The 24,551-nt window shown below is 36.8% G+C and overlaps 1 protein-coding gene across 2 annotated transcripts in view; it reads right to left on the bottom strand.

Annotated features, from left to right (window-relative positions):
* LOC123533696 (inactive peptidyl-prolyl cis-trans isomerase FKBP6-like) overlaps nucleotides 1-24,551 on the bottom strand; it is a 54,117-nt gene that overhangs the window by 17,704 nt on the left and 11,862 nt on the right. For both annotated transcript variants that reach the window (XM_045315478.2, XM_045315477.2), the window contains 2 exons: nucleotides 3,603-3,717; nucleotides 796-1,072 (listed from right to left, as the gene is read on the bottom strand). In XM_045315478.2, the coding sequence (XP_045171413.2) occupies nucleotides 796-944 (149 nt within the window). In that variant the 5' untranslated portion in view covers nucleotides 945-1,072; nucleotides 3,603-3,717. The remainder of the gene's footprint in view (nucleotides 1-795; nucleotides 1,073-3,602; nucleotides 3,718-24,551) is intronic.

The raw sequence follows: 24,551 nt of genomic DNA, 5'->3' as shown, positions 1-24,551 counted from the left end.
GTAGAACCAATGCAGCAAGCTCTCTTGGTAGAACACAAGTACTATAAATTGAGGGGTGGCAAGTTCGTGCCTCAGGTGCAGCATACATTCACAGAAGCCATGTGTACCTGTAGTCATTAGTCCTCCCAATTGATTAGTGTAGGGAAGTTATCAGTTACTTCTGTAAGAACAGTCAGTACTCGTACAGACTCGTACAGAATCCAGGAACACTTGTTCAAACTAAAGCTGCGTTGTCTCCCACAATACCTAATCACTGAATAGTTATGTATCTGAGTCAACCATACACCAATGACTTAGACTGCGGACACTGGAATCAACCATGCACCAATGACTTTGAGTGTGGATACTGGCAGAGCCATTTCCTGTAATTCAAGGGCCACAATTCCGAAGTGCATGGACTGATTTGGCTAGTTATCGAATCTGGCCGAGGACTTATTGGCAAACACATTTTGTTCAAGTTTGGTGAAGATCAATTTTGGTGAAGATCGGATGAGAACTGTTTGACTTAGAGCGAGGACAAGATCTGTGACAGATGGACGGAAGGACATTGGTGTGGGAGACATAATAATTGATCAGATCTTATCATCTAATACATAAGTTAAATACAATAAAAATATTGAGGGGTGAATGCGAAAGAAGTGTAAGTGGTTCTTTCTCTGAATGCACTTAGACCTTTTTATTTGAGGTTGTCATACCTGCATGGTAAGAATTGAAGTATTAGTTTTATCAATGATTTGTGATGTGCAAATGCTTGCTTTAACTCTTGCTTTTCCATTAATTCATTAATTAATATACCTTGTTGAATCAAATGGCTCATCAGCATACTCCAAGTAACCATTGAAATGAATTCTGACAAGTGACCCTGGAGGTACAACAGGACCTGAACCATGTTTCAACAACTGTTTCAATATGCCACCATCTTTGTCTGGGCAAATGTCTTCCATCTTACGGGCAAGACGTTCAAATGGCGTACTATCATCATCATCATCTTCTTCTTCGGAATCTTCCTCAGGATGGTAGAGGTTTTTACAAACTTCCTCTCCATCAAAATATGTATTCCCTGTTGGTTCTTCTAAAAATGTAAAAAAAAGCAAATTTTCTCTTTTCACCTTTTAGGGAGAAAATCATAATAGGGATAATACAGTTTTTCTTATTAACATCATTCTGCAGAAGCCTGCGGGTTTGCTGGTGACTGCGACCGAAGACTAAATGTATTGGTTTCAAAGGAGATGACTTTACAATTACTGTACAATTCTTAAGAACAATTCTATTTTAAAAGAAATGGTCAACATGTTTCAAATATCCATTACTGGGATGCACAAATTAACACAACACTAATAAAAGCATGTATTCAAGGTTTTTAAATGATCATTTTTATTATTATATATTTGCATATCACTTAGAAATCTGGTAAACTTTACAAAGTTATTTTGAGTCTGACCCATTTCCAATGTGTAGACCTGATTCAAGATATAAATGAATTCTGTGAGGTATCAAATAAAAACATATCTATGATACCTCCCAAAATTGTTCCTAACTAGAATGTGTCTGTAGGACACAGTGTGTGCCCCCAAAGGTACATTTGTCACCAATACTGGGCAATAATTCAACTGTTTGCTGTTTTAAGGTGGTATAGCCTCAACAAACATTTTATATAAAGGATTCATTATTCTATGCCATATACTTTTTGAGCTATGAGCATCACAAACAAACAACTAGAAATGTGTCCATGGGACACAGATGCCCCCACTACATGACATTAGTCAGGGGCCAGAACTCCTACAATACTGAATGAATCCTGATGCGAAACCCCAGGTGCACAACTACACATGCTGACCAACATTCCTGTAAACTTTGGTGATTCTAGGTCAAATACTTTTGGGGCTATGCACGATACATTAAAATGACCAATTTTTTACTAAGTCAGGGGCCATAACTCCTACATGACTGGATGAATCCGGACGCGAAACCCCAGGTGCACAACTACACATGCTGACCAACATGCCTGTAAAGTTTTGTGACTCTAGGTCATATACTTTTGGAGCTAGGCACGACACAACATTAAAATGACCAATTTTTACAAAGTCAGGGGCCATAACTTCTACATGACTGCATGAATCCGGACGTGAAACCCCAGGTGCACAACTACACATGCAGACCAACATTCCTGTAAACTTTGGTGATTCTAGGTCAAATACTTTTGGAGCTATGCGCGACACAACATTAAAATAACCAATTTTTTACTAAGTCAGGGGCCATAACTCCTACATGTCTGGATGAATCCGGACGCGAAACCCCAGGTGCACAACTACACATGCTGACCAACATGCCTGTAAAGTTTTGTGACTCTAGGTCATATACTTTTGGAGCTAGGCACGACACAACATTAAAATGACCAATTTTTACAAAGTCAGGGGCCATAACTTCTACATGACTGAATGAATCTGGACGCGAAACCCCAGGTGCACAACTACACATGCTGACCAACATTCCTGTAAAGTTTTGTGACTCTACGTCAAATACTTTCAGAGCTACGTGCGACACAACATTTTCGGAAGGACGGACGGACGGAAGGACGGACGGACAAGAGCAAATCTATATGCCCCCCCCAAAAGTGGGGGCATAAAAATCCATTATTTTGGCTATTTCAAGGGTAGTTACTCTGTAATTAGCACTAAAATCTGAAGAAGAATGCCAAGAGTGCAAGGTCACAACATGATAAAGAGTCATGAATTTACATCAAATACTTCTCGAGCTAGGCACGTCATTAGGTTAAAATGTGCATTTTTGACTATTCCAGGTTCCATGACTTTGAAAATATGGGATGGAGCTAGACGAAAAATAAATGGTGCACAAGTTTACATCATGATAAAGACTCATGCAAGTTCTCATCAATTTATATCAAATGCTTTCTCAGCTTGGCGCTTCACAAGGTGAAAAGGTGCGTTTTTGACAAAATAGGTGTGCAAGTTCATATCATGATTAAGACTCATGCAAGGTTTCATCCATTTGTATCAAATACTTTTTGAGCTAGGCAGGTCACAGGGTGAAAATGTGCATTTTTGATTATTTCAGGGGCCATAACTCTGGAAATAGGGGGCGGAGCCAGACGAAAAATAGATGGTGTGCAAGTTCATATCATGATAAAGATGCACGCAAGGTTTCATCGATTTATATGAAATACTAGTTGAGCTACGCACGTCACAAACTTTTTCGGACGGACAAAAAAGACCAAATCTACATGCCCCCTCCACTGTGTGGCCAGGGGGCAAAATAATGAACAATCACGTAAATTACATGCAATTCAATACACACACTGTTATTAACCTTTTTCCTAATGCCCAATTTGAAGGAGAATAAACAGCGGTGCAAGAATACGACAGCAGCATCTCTAAGATAAATGAATGCGCTAAATAAGGATAAATTTGTCTGCTTTTTGTAAGGATTTTTATTATACTTTTTATAGTCATTTATTAGTTATTTTTTCTTATAGGTCTTAATGTAATTTTAACCTCATCTTTCTTCCTTAATTCTCCCAGTATTTAAATGTTTATGCTACACTACTAAGTATTGAAAAAAAACTTTGAAAAAATAATACAAACTTTCCAAGTCATTTTCCTCCTGAATTTCAAAGCAGACACCTTCACTCTCTGGCTGACGCAGCACATTTAGGTCTATGCCATCTTTTAAAGTGACTGTTGGATTCTCTTCATCGTTCTGAAAAACAACAACAACTTCAACTAGAACTGTCAGGAGTGACTTATACCCCCACCATATGGTCTTGTCACAGAAGAATGGCAACCATCAACCATAAGAATTTTTAAAAATACCTAGAATAATATAAAAAGTAAAAAAAAAAACTTAATACTTAAAACAAAATTTTACTTGTCTTTGGAGTACTTCATCCTGGGCTTCCTCGGCACATATAAGTAATACTAGTATATGTGCCCTGGATGAGGGATGAGGTAAACATAAAACTCTCTAACATAAGAGATACACTAAAAATGAATATAAACAAGAGCTGTCACTAATGGTGACAAATGCCCCCGCAACACCTTGACCTTTGACCTGGTGACCCAAAAGTCAGTAGGGGTGGTGTACTCAATAAGTAGTATAAAATACTAAATGTAAAGTTTGAAGGTCAGTTAACGTTGGCCCCTGTGACCTTGACCTTTGACCTGGTGACCCAAAAGTCAGTATGAGTGGTGTACTCAATAAGTACTATTAGCATGTGAAGTTTGAAGGTCCTGGGTGCAGTGGTTCATGAGTAAAGTGCCTTCATGCAAAAAGTTAACCTTGGCCCCTGTGACCTTGACCTTTGACCTGGTGACCCAAAAGTCAGTAGGGGTGGTGTACTCAATAAGTATTATCAGCATGTGAAGTTTGAAGGTCCTGGGTGCAGTGGTTCGCGAGTAAAGAGCCTTCATGCAAAAAGTTAACGTTGGCCCTGTGACCTTGACCTTTGACCTGGTGACCCCAAAATCAGTAGGGGTCGTGTATTCAATAAGTACTATCAGCATGTGAAGTTTGAAGGTCCTGGGTGCAGTGGTTTGCGAGTAAAGTGCCTTCATGCAAAAAGTTAATGTTGGCCCCTGTGACCTTGACCTATGACCTGGTGAACCCAATGTCAGTAGGGGTGGTGTACTCAATAAGTGCCATCAGCATGTGAAATTTGAAGGTCCTGGGTGCAGTGGTTCGCGAGTAAAGTGCCTTCATGCAAAAAGTTAACGTTGGCCCCTGTGACCTTGACCTTTGACCTGGTGACCCCAAAGTCAGTAGGGGTGGTGTACACAATACATGTAAGTACTATCAGCATGTGAAGTTTGAAGGTCCTGGGTGCAGTGGTTCGTGAGTAAAGCGCCTTCATGCAAAAAGTTAACGTTGGCCCCTGTGACCTTGACCTTTGACCTGGTGACCCCAAAGTCAGTAGGGGTGGTGTATACAATACATGTAAGTACTATCAGCATGTGAAGTTTGAAGGTCCTGGGTGCAGTGGTTTGCGAGTAAAGTGCCTTCATGCAAAAAGTTAATGTTGGCCCCTGTGACCTTGACCTTTGACCTGGTGAACCCAATGTCAGTAGGGGTGGTGTACTCAATAAGTGCTATCAGCATGTGAAATTTGAAGGTCCTGGGTGCAGTGGTTCGCGAGTAAAGTGCCTTCATGCAAAAAGTTAACGTTGGCCCCTGTGACCTTGACCTTTGACCTGGTGACCCCAAAGTCAGTAGGGGTGGTGTACACAATACATGTAAGTACTATCAGCATGTGAAGTTTGAAGGTCCTGGGTGCAGTGGTTCGCGAGTAAAGTGCCTTCATGCAAAAAGTTAACGTTGGCCCCTGTGACCTTGACCTTTGACCTGGTGACCCCAAAGTCAGTAGGGGTGGTGTATACAATACATGTAAGTACTATCAGCATGTGAAGTTTGAACGTCCTGGGTGCAGTGGTTTGCGAGTAAAGTGCCTTCATGCAAAAAGTTAACGTTGTGACTAATGAACGAACGAACGGACGGAAGTTGAAAACTAATATGCCTCCCTTCTGTTACCACAGATAGATGTTTTTACTTTTTACATAAGACTAATAATAAAGAATGTGTCTGTAGGACACAGGGTGTGCCCCCCCCCACCCCCCACACTGGTACATTTGTCACAAATAAGGGGCAATAATTCAAATGTTTGCAGTCTTAATGGGGTATAGCCTCAACAAACATTTTATGAAAAGGATTCATTATTCTAGGCCTTATACTTTTTAAGCTATGAGCATCAAAACAAAAAATCCATTATTTTGGCTATTTCAAGGGCCATAACTAAGATTCTCAAGAAGAATGCCAAGTGTGCAAGGTCACATGACGATAAAGAGTCCAGCAAGGTTTCCTGAATTTACATCTAATACTTTTTGAGCTAGGCACATAATTAGGTGAAAAAGTGCATTTTTTACTATTTCAGGGGCCATAACTTTAAAAATAGGGGGTGAAGCCAGCCAAAAAATGAGAGGTGTGCAAGTGTATATCATGAGAAAGACTTATGCAAGTTTTCAACCATTTATATTAAATACTTTTTGAGCTAGGTGCGTCACAAGGTGAAAATGTGCATTCTTTACTATTTCAGGGGCCATGACTCTAAAAATTGGGGGCGGACCCAAATAAAAAAATGGAGGTGCGCAAGTTCATATCATGATTAAGACTCATGCAAGGTTTCATGAATCTATATAAAATACTTTTTGAGCTAGGCATGTCACAAGGTGAAAATGTGCATTTTTGACTATTTCAGGGGCCATAACGCTGAAAATAGGGGGCGGAGCCAGATGAAAAATAGGAGGTGCGCAAGTTCATATCATGATTAAGACTCGTGCAAGGTTTCATGAATCTATATCAAATACTTTTTGAGCTAGGTGTGTCACAAGGTGAAAATGTGCATTTTTGACTATTTCAGGGGCCATAACTCTGAAAATAGGGGGCGGAGCCACACGAAAAATAGGAGGTGCGCAAGTTCATATCATGATAAAGACTCATGCAAGATTTCATCAATTTATATCAAATACTTTTTGAGCTAGGCGTGTCATGAACTTCGGACGGACGGACAAGACCAAATCTATATGCCCCCACCACTCATAGCGGGGTGGAGGGGGGGGGGGGGGGGGGGGGGGGGGGGGGGGGCACAAAAATAGAAAAATACCTAAAATATTGAAAATCTAAAAATAGAATTTCCAAAAATACACTAATTCATGGAATTTAAGGGGAAGTAATAGCCTAGGAATCCAGTCTGACAATTTCTAACTTTTTTCTACCTGCAAATTGACAGCCTGGGGAAACCTGTTTTCCGACCGCAGCGCCACAATATGTGGGTGTCTGATAAAGAACGATAACTTCTAAAAGCAATAATCCATGGCTAAAAATAGAAACGGAATTCTCACGGAAAAGACAGATCGGAATGGTATACTTCCAAAGGTTTCCGAACCTTTCTGGCCCATAGATAAATACCAGTTTTTACCTCCCATAGCTTTTCCAGCAAGTTGTAATAACTTTTAGATATGTCAGTAAACTTAAGTTTGCGTCATAGACATCAAGATGTTAAATGCAGACCTAGTGACCATGAAAATTGCTGAATTTTCGACAGAGTTGCCTCGTTTTCGTTTCAAACAAGCGCAAATATGACCACATGTTAATTAGGCTAATTATAAAAAATTGATAATCAGTAGTGACATGGAAACTCCTTCAGATTTCCCCAGGCGTTGATAATATCAGAAGCTCGATGAATGCCAATTAACACTAATATTTTAGAACATATTATGTCGGATCTTTAATGCATAGATATGATGTACTGTAAACCTAGAAATGTTCGCGGATACTATATTTCGCGTTTTCCAAAACATGAACATTTTTGCGGATACAAATCTTTGCGGAATCATATCAATCGCGAATCCCGCGAATATGAAGTCGCAAGTGAACATATTTAGTATTATAAGGTAAGTATCACTGCATAGTTGCATTTATAGTATTCTCGAAAACATTCAGTTTTATTGTATCCTTCAATTATAAATGCACCCTAATCCTTTTCATCCATATCAACGGTTATTCACACCTCCAATTATTGACAGTCAGTAAATTGCTGTTATTACACTGTCATTTGTTTGTCATTTAAATAGGCGATTAATCCACACTTTATAGAAACAGACACAATATTTTACTTACAAATAATATATTGGCTGCCGACTGCAAATTGCATGTTTATGTCGTTCGATAGATGCATATTGTTTTTGTTTTATCCCCTGTTTGTCTTACGGATCGATATTGAAAATGCTGTTGCTTCATAAATAAGTAAATTGTAAATCAATTGAAATAATGTGGATTTATGCACTCATGTTATACAATTACGGTGCTAGAATATGAATGATTAATATCCAGGTATGTGTAAGCACAAAACCATTTTATAGCGATCTATATAAGCTGAAGCTAGAATATTTCGCGTTTTTGTTAGAACAGAGTTTTTCGCGGCTATTTAATTTCACAGAAATATACTACCCGCGAAAGGCGCTAATTTAAAAAGCGCAAAAACAATTCTAGGTTTACAGTATTATTTCTTCTGACAAAGCACAAATATTATCAACGGCTTCCCAGGCTAGGGAAGTAACTCAGTACAAAAGTTAAAAAAAAAAGAGGTTACTTCCCTTTAGCTCTAAGTCAATAAGAATGATATATAGTGAAAATGCATCAAAATTAGTCTTAAATTCTAAGTAAAAGGGGCATAGTTCAGGCAGAATCCTTACTGAACCTCTAGCCACTGCCTACAAGGAAGTGTCTAGCCGTATGATAACTGGACACCTCAGTAGCTTGCATACTAGCTGTCCTATTACTGGATGCCTAGTTTGTCAACTTGGGGTTCTCTAGGTGTCAGATAACCAAGTTTATTTATAAATTATGTATTTTCTATGAAACTATTGTACTATTTTTCATTAAAAGCCTTCCAATGTCATTGTTGCTGTTGCGCTGAGACAAAGTTTGATGAATAGAAGTTTCAAAAAAAAAAAAAAAAAACTCAGGGTCACATGCTGGATAATATTCCTACATGATTTCATGACTCTTTAAGTGAAATAGCTTTTAGGATATGGCCTAGAGCAAAATCAAATGTGACATTTTGTCAAAAAAAAATGTTGATCTGTTCAAACTGAGCTTCTGTTCAGTTTGTGCAGTTTACTTTGTACTTTCAAAAATGTAAGGGTTTTGATAGATACGTCTGTTACTTTTGGAAAGAACTTGTGATAAAGTGTTAGAAAATCAATGAAAATATCACACATATCAGTTTTACTTACATTCTAACATTTACTCCTGTGAAAATAAATACAAACATACAGTCCTATTTCGAGTCGTAACTATTTCTTGATAATATGACACAGTTTTAGTATGATTTTGAAAAACTTAAAGAAAATATCAAAATCCAGCTAAGTATCACCTTAAAATTGGGCATAATAGCAACCAAAAGTTTTGTTTTGTTTTGAAAACTTGGTAATTTTAAATAGGGACTGAAAAGTTTTATTAGGCTAAGCCTTTACATCTATGCTACATGCTCGCAGAATTGCTTCTCTGACATAGGTCTATTAACTATAGCAGTGATTTATTATAGATAACCATTATGATTGGGGCAAACCCCCTAATTACATAAGTCATTGCGGTCATTCTTTTCCAAATAGTGTTAAACCATGATGAGTTTCAACAGTTTAACCCTTAGCCTGCTTAATTTCTATAATGGACTGGTCCATCATTCAATCTGGGCAATACCATTTATTATTCGAAGGGGTGTTTACTGAAAATTTACTGACTGAATAGCGAACAGTGCAGACCATGATCAGACTGCACGGATGTGCAGGCTGATCATGGTCTGCACTGGTCGCAAAGGCAGAATTACTGCCGCCAGCAGGCAAAGGGTTAAGTACCTAAATACTTATATATAGGTCTATATTTGATGTGTTTTGGGGTGATTCTATAGGTCATGCTTTCATTTCTAGTATTTCATGAAAATAATACCCCCCCAAAAACTGCTTTTTAAGTCCAATGGTAATGAAAAATACACATTTTTGTCCAAACCATATATAAAGCAATATGACACAATATAGATTCAAACATGCTAGAAATATGTTATTGCAACAATGGAAGTTAAACAGCTTAAAATGAAAGGAGAGTTTACCATTATAGTTGGAACAAATGCATATTTTGCTAATTTTTTATCACAAGTCAATATTCACCTTACATTATATCAAATTTTACTGTCTAAATGATATAAAAGAATGGTTGCACAATGTATGGTCCACTTTTTTGTCTGAAAATAAAATTTTAACATGAAAATATTTCATCTAGTTGCCTGCCTGAATTTATAGGCATCATTATAACTTTTGTGCAAGTCCCTGTCTGTAGAAGTAAAATAATTGATAGAATATGCTTGAATGTATCAAACAGAAGCAACAGTAGCTTTAATTAAATTCAAGCAGACATTCTGTGGGCTAAACGATCATGACCGTTATGGTTGGGACAAGAACCATTATGGTTGCGACATTTGTTTGAGATCACCTCAAGACCATAATTCACCAAACAGCTATGCTCTGGTGAATTACAAAATGACTACCAACATCATAGGGAAATGATCCTGGTCAAGAGTACATTTTATGCATCTCTGTTCGGCATAAAAACGCTTATAGGACAAGTAAGGCATGCCACCGTTATGGTTTGGAAAAAATGTTAGGATGTTAAAAATACACATGGCAACATAACATGCAAAGAGCAAGGTAACTGATAAAATTACTATTCAAAATCAATGTTTGCACTATTTGAAAACCACTTTTGTTGAGTCTTAAACACCTTTGTTTTAAAAAGATGCCCTTTAAGACCAAAAATGGCATCTTTTGTATTTTTGGCTTCATTTCACCTAGACTGCAGTAAAACGGGGACTAAAACAAGAGCTGTCAGTGGACAGCGGCTCGACTATTCTCAGTGCTTGATAGTATAATATAAGCAATGAGTAAAACTTTAACATTACAATAAGCATATTTCTAAGTCGAAAAGGGGCCATAATTCAGTCAAAATGCTTGATACAGTTGCCTCCTCCTTTTTACAGACTGGGGTCATGATGGTAAATAAGTATGCAAAATATGAAAGCAATATCTCAATGGACTTTGAAAATATTTGGGGTGGTACGCAAACTTGAACATTTATTCTAAGTCGAAAAGGGGCCATAATTCAGTCAAAATGCTTGATAGAGTTGCCTCCTCCATTTTACAGACTGGGGTCATGATAGTCAACAAGTATGCAAAATATGAAAGCAATATCTCAATGGACTTTGAAAATATTTGGGGTGGTACGCAAACTTGAACATTTATTCTAAGTCGAGAAGGGGCCATAATTCAGTCAAAATGCTTGATAGAGTTGCCTCCTCCATTTTACAGACTGGGGTCATGATGGTAAACAAGCATGCAAAATATGAAAGCAATATCTCAATGGACTTTGAAAATATTTGGGGTGGTACGCAAACATTTTGTGTGATGCTAACGCTCACGCTCACACTCACGCCGACGCCGGGGCGAGTAGGATAGCTCCCCTATTCTTCGAATAGTCGAGCTAATAAAACTGTTTGGAATAGCTGATTGTGGTTTTCATTTACCTTCCAGAGAATGAGTACATTTTCAGCTGTTACCTTTTATTTTCAGTAAAAATGTTGTTAAAATATAGACAAGAGGGCCCTGAAGGCCCTGTATCGCTCATCTGACGTAATTCTTACCCCTGATAAGTTAGAATCTAAGTTGGCCTTGATTTCATAGTGACAAACATTTTCAGTGTTCATTCCAGAAATTTTTTAAGTGGGAGTCAAAGGGCCCCATGGCGGCAAAAAGTTGGGGACATCTGAAAAAAAACAGGGGCCATGAAAGAAAAACTTGATTTACTTGAAATGAAAGGCTGTATATTTAACACTTTTCTTACATGGAGTTCAAAGTATTACGTTCACTGTTCTTAAAACGTAATTGCAAGTCATAATATTTTTATCGTTATTGAAACCTAACCACGGAAAGTCCGACAGCCATTTACTACGAAATGAATGTTTGTCGCCTGATTCTGGCTTAGTGGTTATGCTTTTGAGCAATCTAGCGGTCTCGGACATGGCATCTTTCCTTGGAAATTTGTTCTCCGTCGTCTGCTGTTTTTGGACCTTTAGAGAAAAACATAGAATTGTATTTCTTTTTTCTTCGAATTGCAACTGTGTTTTTGTCCGCCATTGCATAGCAACATTGAAAGCTGTCTGTTGTTAGGTGACCGGAGACTTGCTACTATTCTAACACCAACCAATGCGTTACATCATTGGAAGAGTCGTATTTGATTCACAACTTCTGGAAGTTGGCGCATATGGCTATTCGTAAACGGATTGAATATTTTGTTTTCTGAAAAAGTGTGCGCATAATGGGCGCTATAGGGAAAACATTTATGCGCCAATATGGTAAAATACGCGCCAATGCGCAGCCTAAAATGAACACTGCATTTTAAAAAAGTTTTATGAAGATTAAGTAGAAAATGTTGACCCCACATGACCCAGATTCCAAACTGACCTAAAGATCATCAAGATTAACTTTCTGACCAAGTTTCAAAGATAGTCATAAATGTGACCTCCAGAGTGTTAACAAGATTTTCCTTTTATTTGACCTGGTAATCTAGTTTTTGACCCCACATGACCAAGATTCAAACTTGAGCTAGAGGTCAAGACAAACATTCTGATCAATTCTCATGAGTTTCAAGGTTAAAAATAAGGTCTCTAGAGTGTTAACAAGTGACCTGATGACCTAGTTTTTGACCCCACCTGACCAAGATTGGAACTTGACCTAAAAATCCTCAAGATTAACATTCTGACCAAGTTTCATTAAGATATGGTCATAAATGTGGCCTCTAGAGTGTTAACTAGCTTTTCCTTTGATTTGACCTGTTGACCTTGTTTTTGACCCAACATGACCAAGATAAGAACTTGACCTAAAGATCATCAAGATTAACATTCTGACCAAGTGTCATGAAGATACAGTCATAAATGTGGCCTCTTGAGTGTTAACTAGCTTTTCCTTTGATTTGACCTGGTGACCTTGATTTTGACCCCACATGACCCAGATTTGAACTTGACTTAAAGATCTTCAAGACTAACATTCTGACCAAGTTTCATAGAGATACGATCATAAATGTGGCCTCTAGAGTGTTAACAAGCTTTTCCTTTGATTTGACCTGGTGACCTAGTTTTTGATCCCACTTGAACCAGATTTATTCTTGATCTAAAGATCATCAAGATTAACATTCTGACCAAGTTTCATTAAGATATGGTCATAAATGTGGCCTCTAGAGTGTTAACTAGCTTTTCCTTTGATTTAACCTGGTGACCTAGTTTTTGACCCAACATGATCCATATTTAAACTTGGCTTAAAGATCATCAAGATTAACATTTTGACCAAGTTTCATGAAGATTGGGTCATAAATGTGGCCTCTCTAGTGTTAACTAGCTTTTCCTTAGATTTGACCTGGTGACCTAGTTTTTGACCCAACATGACCCATATTTGAACCTGGCTTAAAGATCTTCAAGATTAACATTCTGACCAAGTTTAATAAAGATATGGTCATAAATGTGGCTTCTAGAGTGTTAACTAGCTTTTCCTTTGATTTGACCTGGTGACCTAGTTTTTGACCCCATATGACCTAGATTTGTACTTGCCCTAAAGACCATCAAGATTAACATTCTGACCAAGTTCAATAGAGATACTGTCATAAATGTGGCCTCTAGAATGTTAACTAGCTTTTCCTTTGATTTGACCTGGTGACCTAGTTTTTGACCCCACATGACCCAACCTGACCTAAAGATCATCAAAATTAACATTCTGACCAAGTGTCATGAAGATACAGTCATAAATGTAGCCCCTAGAGTGTTAACAAGCTTTTCCTTTGATCTGACCTGGTGGCCTAGTTTTTTACCCCAGATGACCCAATATCAAATGCATCCAAGATTTTATTGAGGGTAACATTTTGACAAAGTTTCATTAAGACTGGGCCAAAATTGTGACCTCTAGAGTGTTAACAGTCAAATTGTTGATGATGGAAGACGAATGTCGGACACAGCGTTCACAAAAGCTCACCTTGTGCACTTCATGCTCAGGTGAGCTTAAAACTAAAGTTAAGTATTAAAACAAAAATTCATGTCACACTTATTTAAAAATGACCATTTTTTGGCTAATTTCTGAACTTGGTGGGACCATAAATTTTGAATGGAAATTTGGAAGAGATTCAAAGTAATACGGTTTGAACATAAAAAGCATGTTAATTTATAATTATCTATTTAAGTTTGTCTTTTGGAAATGTGAGAGTGGTGGCTTCAAAAAAATAACCACTTTTTTGGTCTAGGCCCCATATGTGACCGTCGGTTCGGCAGCTCCAGGTGGTTGCGGGGAAATTATGCTCAAGTGGTAACTGACCACCGAAGACCGATCAGTCAACAGATATTTTGGAGTGGGGTCATTGCCCCTGTATGGTTGCACAAATGATAAACTCCATGTTTCAGTTCAGTAATTAATTCTTTTATTTTGTGATGGACACCAATGTGTAGTTTATGTAATGTATTCCAAGATTCTAGTATAGTCCAGTATTCCAAATGTTATCAAAGTTCTATGTTCAAAATAAGTTAAAGATAAACACATCCAAGACAAGCACCGAAATTGTATTCTATACTGTCAATTTAGTTTAGCGATGTTGCTTGTTCGAAATTACAAAGAAGACTGATTTTTAGTTGGAAAACAAATTATATGTTTCCAAGGACAATCTCCAGGGTAACCATATTAGCCAATAAAAATTTAAAAGTAATTTTATATTTAAACCAATGAAAATTATTGTAACAAAAAGGTGAAATCATTTACTTAAGAATTTAGAAGTTTACTTAAGAACATGCCTGGGCTTCACACTTAATCAGCCAAGGAAGCCAAGGTGTTTGTTAACAAAAGCACCTAATGCAAAGTGCTAAAAGCAAAATCTGTTTTATAATCAAAAGTGTTTAGAAAGTGATAAAGTAAAAATTTCTGACATGTTTAAGCAGGAAAATAATAAGTTAAGTAACACATGTCCAAGCAAATAATGTTACAAAATAGAAAAATCAATTTTGAATAATTTTTACTTAAATTCACAAGATTTGAAATTAAAATAATAAAATTTTAATTTATCATTAAAATTTTATGAAAGAATTTGGCTGATTTTATAGCCTGGTTACACATTACCCCTTCTTGAAAAAAAATGATTGTCCTCAATCATAAAACTTACAACATAACAAATGTAACAATAACAAATAGCATGTTATATGCTGTAACAAATTTGCATACAAATATGAATAAAGACAATAATAAACATACAATTCATTTATACAGTGGCAACACACACACGTATCTTCAGGATTTACACAGCGACTGGCCAGTCTTAATTTGCACATTCATTCATCTGTATGTATATTATTTTTATATAAAGTGTTTGTTTTTCTTTGTTTTTTTTTTGTTTTTTAGATTACATGCATTAATATCATAAAATAGAGCTCTTTAATTGAAGGTAAGTATGGTATGCACATGAAGGAAAACAAGTTAACTTCAAATTTTCTATAAAATGACTTGTATCATGGTGATAACTAGTGATATATTATAGAAAATGTTGCAATTGTCAAAAGGACAACAGTAAAATGCAAAAATATTGAAGTTAAAAAGTAAAACAACAATAATGTTTATTGTAGCCTCCATATACACAGAATTGTCTATAGATAGTGGCTTTATCGCAAATATGGCATAAAACTTGACACTGAATAGCCATGTGATTTTGGAATCACTAAAGTAACATTGTAACATTAATTCAGTTACGTTGTATGATTGCTTTTGCAACTTGTCTAGTTGTGGATAGATTCTAAGTATAATATAAAACATTAATAATAATCTACCACTGAAGTATGGTTATCTGCTCATTGGCAGTCATATATAATGTTTCAATTTTGTGTAGTATGCACATTGGCATTATAATGTTGGTTTTGTAACTTCATGTTGTGGACTGATGCAAGTATGTCATGGAACAGTAATTGTTCAGCCACAGTTAGTATAGATGAGTGAATCTTTTAGTTCACTATGTAATATCTTATAAATTCATGACTGCATAATTATACAATTTCAGTATTGAACATTTTGATTTGTGAGAGACAGCAAGTATGACATAAAACTTAAAGTTGTCTTCACAATAAGTATAGTGTAATTACATTTTGTTATTTTTGCTTCAAATAACATAATTATAATAGTTTGAAATATTTGTAGTGTATTGGCAGTGAGTGACTTCCAGTATCCATTTGTAACATAATTTTGGTCCTCCTGCACTAACTGAAGATGAAGATTCAAGTATTGTTCACTGTTCTTCAGCTTTATATATTTTCACTTGTGTTCATTGACACTTTAATATTTGGAAGCCCATGGTATAGTGTTCTTTGTCCATATTAATAATATCTATCTTGGTAAAGTGAAATTAGAACATTTAGTGGGACATTGCCTCATGCACATTGAAACAGTTGCACTTCATTTTAACTGCAGAGAAACCTATTTATTCTATCAGAACAGCATTGCTCATTTACCTTTTGGTAGATGGTAAAATTAGACATTGTAAAAATTTAAATTTATTAAGATGTTTACATATCTTGGAGAAAATATCATTAACTTTTCTAAAAAACATCTGCCCTTATCATAAAATAGTACTGTTATTGTCAAAAATTAGACGTAGTTTACTTTGTGTTGGAAACAACTATCAAACTATACCTTGACAGTAGAGTACAGTTCAACTTGCAAAAATATACATTATTTACTATGCATAAAACCTGAATTATTATTTAGAACCTTTGTTTGATTTGAAAATTTTACCAGGCTGCTTGATCTTGGCTGCCATTCTAAACAAAAACTGTCTAACACACTTGATGGGGGCTTGAGAAAATGGAAGCCATACTGGCTCACGAGAGTCAGAGAGATAGACCTTGAAGTATGTTGAATCAAGGGATCTGATTCATCATTCGTCATGACAGCTCTGATCATTTTGGCTTCGGCTGTTTTTCCATCATCCAACAAAGCTGTTTTGCTCTGCCACAATTCATGGTCTGTTTCTTGTAGGCCGTCAAACAGTGAGTTTAGATATGGCTGAAGTAATTCTTTTCGTTCTGATATTCTGAAAGGTACACCTCTACGAGCAAGCTGATTGTTGCCATAGATAGAATAGATTTCTTGGTTGGATAAGTCATAGGTTTCACAGTATCCTACAACAGTGTTCTTTACAGGTTTAATAAGGTGTATTGGAGTGGGCAGTCTGTCAAAGAATCTGTGTTGCTTCAACAGAGGACGTTTTCGTTTCTTTCCACTCATAGTTTTGTTGATGTGGTACTCTCTAATGTAGACATCAGGGATGGAAGATGCATATTCCCAGGTGCTGGGTTTGTTTGGAGCCTTCCATTTGATTCTGTAGTAGAGAGTATCCTTGCTGCGTTTTGATGTAATGATTTTTTCTATGTCCTCTGCTGAAAATTTGTGTGTTGGTGTTTGTGCTGTTGTGGATGTTTGTGCTGTTTGTGGTGTTGTAGTAGTTGCATGTTTGATGTTGTTTGCTGAGGATCTTCTTGTGTATGACTGGAATCATGAGGTTGCGATAGTGTTTCCTGTTGTTGTGACTGTTGCTGTGTTTGTGCAAGTTGTTGCTGATTGTGATTAGTGTCGTTTGTGACTTGACTGTTTGATGATTTTGACCGTTTGACCTTTGCTTTTGATTTAGGATTTGCTGGTCGTTTACCTTTGTCCTGTGCATTAGATGTGTTGGTGTCTGTGTGTGTGTGATCATCAGTAGGTAGTTCTTCAGCATTCAAAGGTTCTTCCAGATGTTCATACCCTTCAGGTGGATTTGTTGGCCTGGACTCAGGGTCATGGTAGGACTTGAGGCGAGTGGCGTTAACAAGCACTTTGACTTCCTTGTTATCACTACAGCGCCTCAGCTTGTATGTATTGTGTGGACCATTAAACACAATGTAATATGGTCCAACCCATTTCTTATGCAATGTAGGGGCCATACCTGGAGGAACCTTTGTGCAAAATAACCATACTCTGTCAGCTGGCCTGTATTTGGGTTCTTGAGACCTTTTGTCATATTGTTCCTTATACTTGTCCTGTGCAAGTTTAATGTTTTCTGCAGCTATTTTCCTGGCAATGTCAAGGTTATGCAGAATCTGGGAAAGATGAGTCTTGAAAGAAGCAGAAAGAGTAGTTTTGGGAGTGAGGGCTGTGTCTATAGGCAGACGCATCTCACGGCCAAAAAGTAAGAAGAAAGGAGAATGTTGAGTTGACTGGGTAGCAGGAGTCATGCGATATGCCATCATAATCGAAGGAAGAAGTTCTGGCCAATCATCCTGCTGTCCCTTACAGTAAAGGCGAAGAGACTGAAGGATTACACTGTTCATTCGCTCCACAGATCCATTAAGTAATGGTCTGTAAGAACTTGTGTAGAACCGTGTAATTTGGAAAAGTTCACAGAGTGCCTTGACAAGCTGCGAAAGGAACTGCTGACCTCTGTCAGACACAAGGACATTAGGGGCTCCATAGCGGCATATGACCTCTTTGAAGAGAATGGCTGCCACTTCAGTAGCCTCTTGTGTGCGAAGTGGAAAAGCTTCGCACCATTTAGAGTAGCTATCCACTACAAGAAGTACATATTTGTATTTGTCCTTTGTTGTTGGAAGGCCTCCTAAAATGTCAATGTGCCATCTATGAAAAAGGTCAACAAACAGGCATAGGTTGAAGGGGTGGTGGTTTGCCATGTATGTCCCTCTTCACCTGCTGACATTGGTTACATGACTGTATATATTTTTGGCAGTCAGTGAACATGGTGGGCCAATAATATTTTTGTCTGAGTGCAGCATATGTGCGCTCAAACCCCTGGTGCATGCCACCGGCTAGACTGTCGTGATATGATTTCAAAACATCATCACGCAGAATAGATGGGACACACACCTGTGTAATGAGTTTCTGGTCCATAGGAACGCCTTTTGTCCTAGGTGTATATAAGTGTAGTAAAACACCATGTTCAGAAAGTTCATACTGTTCTGCCTCAGCTACTACCTGTTTTGCTTTCTTAGGTTCGTCTGGGAGTTCCTGTTTTAATTTATAATTGAAAATGTTTCTGTAAAATTCATCATCCCTTTGTAGAAATATCAGGTCCATGTTTTGTGTAATAGGGTCTTCCATTTTCTGTTGTGTTTGGGAGTCTTCTTTGTTTGGTGCTGTCTCAGTGCAGGCAGTGGCTGGAGCTACAGATGGAGTGGGAACATTGTCGTGACTGTAAACAAGTGTCACAGCTGCCAGTTCTCTAGACTTGGTGTCTGAGACCGTACAGACCAGTTCACTTGGGTCACTTTGTTCCTTGCCACTTTTCTCATTCGCTTCATGGTAGAGGCGACGCGAGAGTCCATCTGCATTTCCATTAGCACTAGAAGCCTTGTGAACGATCTCGAAGTTGTAGCCCTGAAGTGTCAGAGCCCATCTACCGAGACGTCCTTGGCAGTTCTTAATGTGCTTCAACCACTTCACAGAAACGTTATCTGTGTACACTGTAAAGAAGTTGTTGGCAAGGTAGGGTCTGAAATGTTTCACAGCTTCTACCAGTGCCAACCCCTCCTTATCTGTGATGTGCCATCTTAACTCATGGCCATGTAGTGTTCTTCCGCCGTATGAAATAGGATGTTCAAGACCATTATCATCCAATTGTGACAATACGTAACCAATGGAATGATCAGAACTGTCTGTTGCTAGAATAAATGGTCTATCAAATCTAGGGAAGGCTAGAATAGGCGGAGAAGAAAGAGCTTTCTTTAAAGTCTTAAATGCATTTTCACATTCAGGTGTCCATTTGAATTTAGAGTCCTTTTTAAGAAGTGCTGATAGGGGATTTGCAATTTTGGCATAAGATTTAATGAATTTCCTGTAGTATGAAGTCATACCGAGAAAAGATTTGACTTGTTTCACATTTTTGGGAGGTGGATACTCATCAATGGCTTTTGTTTTATCTGGGTTGACTTTGATACCATGTTTTGAGATGATATGCCCAAGATATTCAATCTCATGGGTTGCAAATTTGCATTTTGCTGGCTGAAGAGTGAGATTTGCTGAGCTGAGATTAGAAAAGACTTGAGATAAGTGATCGAGGTGTTCTTCAAAGTTGTGAGAAAAGACAAGAATGTCGTCGATGTAAACAAGAGCAATTTTTCCCGTTAAGATGTTTCAGAACTTTGCACATTAGATTTTGAAAGGTGATAGGAGAGTTCATTAAGCCAAAAGGTAAACGAGTCCAAGTGTAAACAGATTGATGAGTGACAAAAGCGGCCTTGTGAGCAGTTTCTGGATCAAGTGGTACTTGCCAAAAACCACTCTTAAGGTCAAGAACAGAGAAAATTTCAGCCTTAGCATCAGCAATGGTATCAAAGACGTCAGATATATGGGAATTGGAAAAGACAATGGTTCCGTGGTCTTATTCAAATCGCGGTAATCTATAGTAAAGCGATATTCGCCATTCTTTTTCTTAACAAGCACCACAGGGCTATTCCATGGCGAATCAGACTCTTCAATGAAACCATGGTCAAGCATTTCTTTGACCTGCCGCTCAGTTTCACGGCGCATATCAGGACTTTGTCTGTAGGGAGCTTTCTTAATGGGCTTAGCATTTCCGGTTTCAATTCTGTGGGAGAATAGATTTGTGAGACCTAATTCAGAGAAGTCCTTTGCAAAAGACTTTCTGTTTTTACCAATGAATATTAAGAGTCTTCTCTTCTGGTCAGAGGTGAGATCAGAGTCATTAAGGCTGATTCCAAGATCTTCTGCAATTTCAATATAGTGCTCATCAGTTAGTGTGTCGGTATGAATAGAATTAACAGATGCAGGAGCTTCAGAATTTTCAGAAGTAGGAAGATCAGTAACTTGCGTGACATTAGCACAGTTAATTTCAGAAAGAACAGAAACTCTAGCATTAGATTTTAAAAAGACGGGAAGAGCAGTTGGATTCATGAGACGGTACTGTATTTTTCCATCCACAACTGTAGAAAGACATTTGCCTCCTGCCAGTTCATCTTTTATTAGATTCTTTGGCGGCTCACACAGCACAGTCTCACCATCCTTAAATTTGTTAGTTTTTAAGGGAAGGATAAATTCTGAGTGTGAAGGTATGACATGTGACGTAAGTGTTTTACCAAAATCAGTTTTAGCAAGATCTGGTGAAATTAAAGAGATAGTGATTTGGTTAGTGTTTTCCTTGTTAATTGTTATAAAGTTAGATTGGAAATTCAGCTGGAATCCTTCTTTCTTCATAAAATCTCTTCCAAGAATGACTGGTTCATGGAGTGTTGAGAAGACATGGAAAGTGTGTTGAAAAGGGAAACCATCAATAAGGAAAGAAAGAGTGATGGTTCCTAGCACTGAATGGATCTCACCACATACACCATAAATATGAGCAATTTGGGCAGGGTCATACTGAGGGTCTTTAGAAAATTTCTTAACAATGTGCTCACTTATACAAGAAATACCAGCACCAGAATCAAAGAGTGTTTGGTACTGTTTTGAATCAATTTGAATATACGCCCTACAGTTTTGATCTAGAGAAGAAACTAAAGAAATAGTGGGTTTGACCTCACAATCATTGGTAATGTTAGCACAGGTTTGTTTAGAGCACTGCCAAGGAGCCTTATAAGAAGCCATTTTATCTAGAGCACTTAAAGTCTAAATACTAATACAATGGAAAAAATATATATCTTTACAAAAATTTACTTAGTCTAGTGAAATAAGTTATAATTGTTGAACTAGTTGAAATAATGGTAAGTGAAAATACTCAACTTTAGGTTAAGTTTGCTTTAAACATTTAAGTTTAATTGTAAAACTTGTAATCAAGTTCGAAACTGTACAAAATATAGAATTTTTCCAGCACTTGCAAAAATGTGTACTCAAAGTAGAGATTATTAAATAAATTTTACTGAAAATTTGTGAATATAGCTTGGAAACAACAATTTAATGAAAAACTTTGATTAAATGTGTTCAAATTTTCTACTATCTACCATGAAAATACAACAAAAGTAGATGAAATTGTGCAAAAGCTGTTCTGAATAGAATAAAGTAACAAATCAATTGGTTAACAACAACTGTTTCAAATACACGAGAAACAATATAGCACTAAATGTTGAAATTTCACTTACCAAAATATAGCACTTTAAGAATTTTCAATTGTCTTGATGTTTATCACATCATATCTGTTGTTTTCTGGCTTCTTCTGGTCTTCTTCTGGATGACGGCTCTTCTCTTCAAGTAACAGCTCAAATGCGGTCAGTCCCTGACTTCAGTAGGTTCCTAATTTTAGGTTATGGTGGTTTGTTTTTAGTGTTTATGAAATATCTGCTTTAATTAGCTCTGATCCCTCAATTACATTAACAATTCTAGGATTGTCTGTTGCAGTTTATTTTATTAGCATTTTGATCCCCGAGTTTACTTTCAGCACTTTTTGTTTTCTTCTGATTTTGACATTCAAGTCCACAATAGCACTTTCACAAGTTGTTGTAATTCTTCTTCAAAGTTTAGTCCATTTCTCATATGTAATGATCGTACTTCGGATTCTCTCACCACAAATCTGTGACCGTCGGTTCGGCAGCTCCAAATAGTTGTGGGGGGAAATTATGCTCAAGTGGTAACTGACCACCGAAGACCGATCAGTCAACAGATATTTTGGAGTGGGGTCATTGCCCCTGTATGGTTGCACAAATGATAAACTCCATGTTTCAGTTCAGTAATTAATTCTTTTATTTTGTGATGGACACCAATGTGTAGTTTATGTAATGTATTCCAAGATTCTAGTATAGTCCAGTATTCCAAATGTTATCAAAGTTCTATGTTCAAAATAAGTTAAAGATAAACACATCCAAGACAAGCACCGAAATTGTATTCTATACTGTCAATTTAGTTTAGCGATGTTGCTTGTTCGAAATTACAAAGAAGACTGATTTTTAGTTGGAAAACAAATTATATGTTTCCAAGGACAATCCCAGGGTAACCATATTAGCCAATAAAAATTTAAAAGTAATTTTATATTTAAACCAATGAAAATTATTGTAACAAAAAGGTGAAATCATTTACTTAAGAATTTAGAAGTTTACTTAAGAACATGCCTGGGCTTCACACTTAATCAGCCAAGGAAGCCAAGGTGTTTGTTAACAAAAGCACCTAATGCAAAGTGCTAAAAGCAAAATCTGTTTTATAATCAAAAGTGTTTAGAAAGTGATAAAGTAAAAATTTCTGACATGTTTAAGCAGGAAAATAATAAGTTAAGTAACACATGTCCAAGCAAATAATGTTACAAAATAGAAAAATCAATTTTGAATAATTTTTACTTAAATTCACAAGATTTGAAATTAAAATAATAAAATTTTAATTTATCATTAAAATTTTATGAAAGAATTTGGCTGATTTTATAGCCTGGTTACACATACGTGCAATACAAACTTTTATGCACTTTATGTGTATTTTTCACCAAGTCAAGAATCATAACTCCAGTCTGGTTGAGTGATAGTCCTAAATATAAGACCTGACATAACTCATATCACTTTATAAGTGCATTTTAATTGATATTTTACATTTTTTACTTTCTATGTTATGTCAGTCGAAAAAGGCTTTGATAGTAAAAATGTAAAATGTCAGAATATTGACTGTTGAACGTCAAATGACAACTTTTTCACGTCTAATTATTTGGACTAGTTGAGTGAAATCCCAAACAACACAAGGTGCGCAACTTCACATGCTATATTACAATCCTCTGTTTTAGGAAGTGGCTATTCCTACGGTCTCGTAAGAATAGCCTCACAGGCTATTCCTATGGCTCTCCTGTAAGAATAGTGAAATAGCCCGCAGGTGGCTATTCCTATGGCTCTAAAGACAGTTTTGTATGTCCATCTTGAATTGCATTGTACTGAATTAATTCAAATGGTATATTTTCGGACAAATTGCTTCCTTTTCAGTATCACATGGAGAGAACAGGAAGGGATTTCGAATAATGGAAAAGGCTAATTTATGTCTATGTGTAATATTGTTGTCATCAAAATGATATATATGTATAGATATATTTAGCAACAAATCAATGAATTCAATGAATGTAATGATAATAGTGTGAGTAATAAATATGTCATTATTTTAAGTTTACATCATGTTTTGAATATCATTTGGATAGAGTTGAAAACTGTTATTCAACTATAACGAATTTCAAACACTTTCTGTAACTAATACACTCTATGTGATGACAACCATATTGCCCATTAGACATAAATTAGCCTTTTCCTATATTCGAACTCACTTCCTCTGGATGTGATACTGAAAAGTAAACAATTTGTTGGAAAATATACCAGTTGAATTAATACAGCACAATGCATTACAAGATGGACTTACAAAACTGTCTTTAGAGCCGTAGGAATAGCCACCTGCAGGCTATTTCACTATTCTTACGGGACAGCCGTAGGAATAGCCTGTCAGGCTGTTCTTAAGGGACCGTAGGAATAGCCACTTCCAATGTTTTATGACTCTAAGTCAAATGTTTTTGAGATACTTACGACACAAACTTGTATCCCATTTATGCATATTTTTGACAATTAAGGGCCATAATTCTGGTCTGACTGAAAGAAACCCAGAACTAAATCCAAGGTCAGGGCTTCCAGTAGGATTCAATTTCATGGAGTCAGGACTGCCTAACATTCAGATTTTGGAGTCCCTCTTAAATGTTCTTGGAGTCCGACGTAGTATCACTTTGTTCAATGACCTTCAATATCATCATCATCATTACTATCATCGTCATATCTATTTGGTTCACAACAATGTGTAAAGTAATAGAATTTAGAGAAAAGGACCACTAGACTGATTAGAAAATATTTTATTTTACAAAAAAAAATATTTTCTTGTTTCATTACACATATAGCATCAGTCAGCATTTTTATTAAA

This window comes from Mercenaria mercenaria, chromosome 12, assembly GCF_021730395.1.
Source record: "Mercenaria mercenaria strain notata chromosome 12, MADL_Memer_1, whole genome shotgun sequence".
In the NCBI taxonomy this organism is placed as follows: Eukaryota; Metazoa; Mollusca; class Bivalvia; order Venerida; family Veneridae; genus Mercenaria; species Mercenaria mercenaria.
The sequence above is the reverse complement of the archived record's forward strand: the minus strand, read 5'-3'. Positions and strand labels throughout refer to the sequence as shown.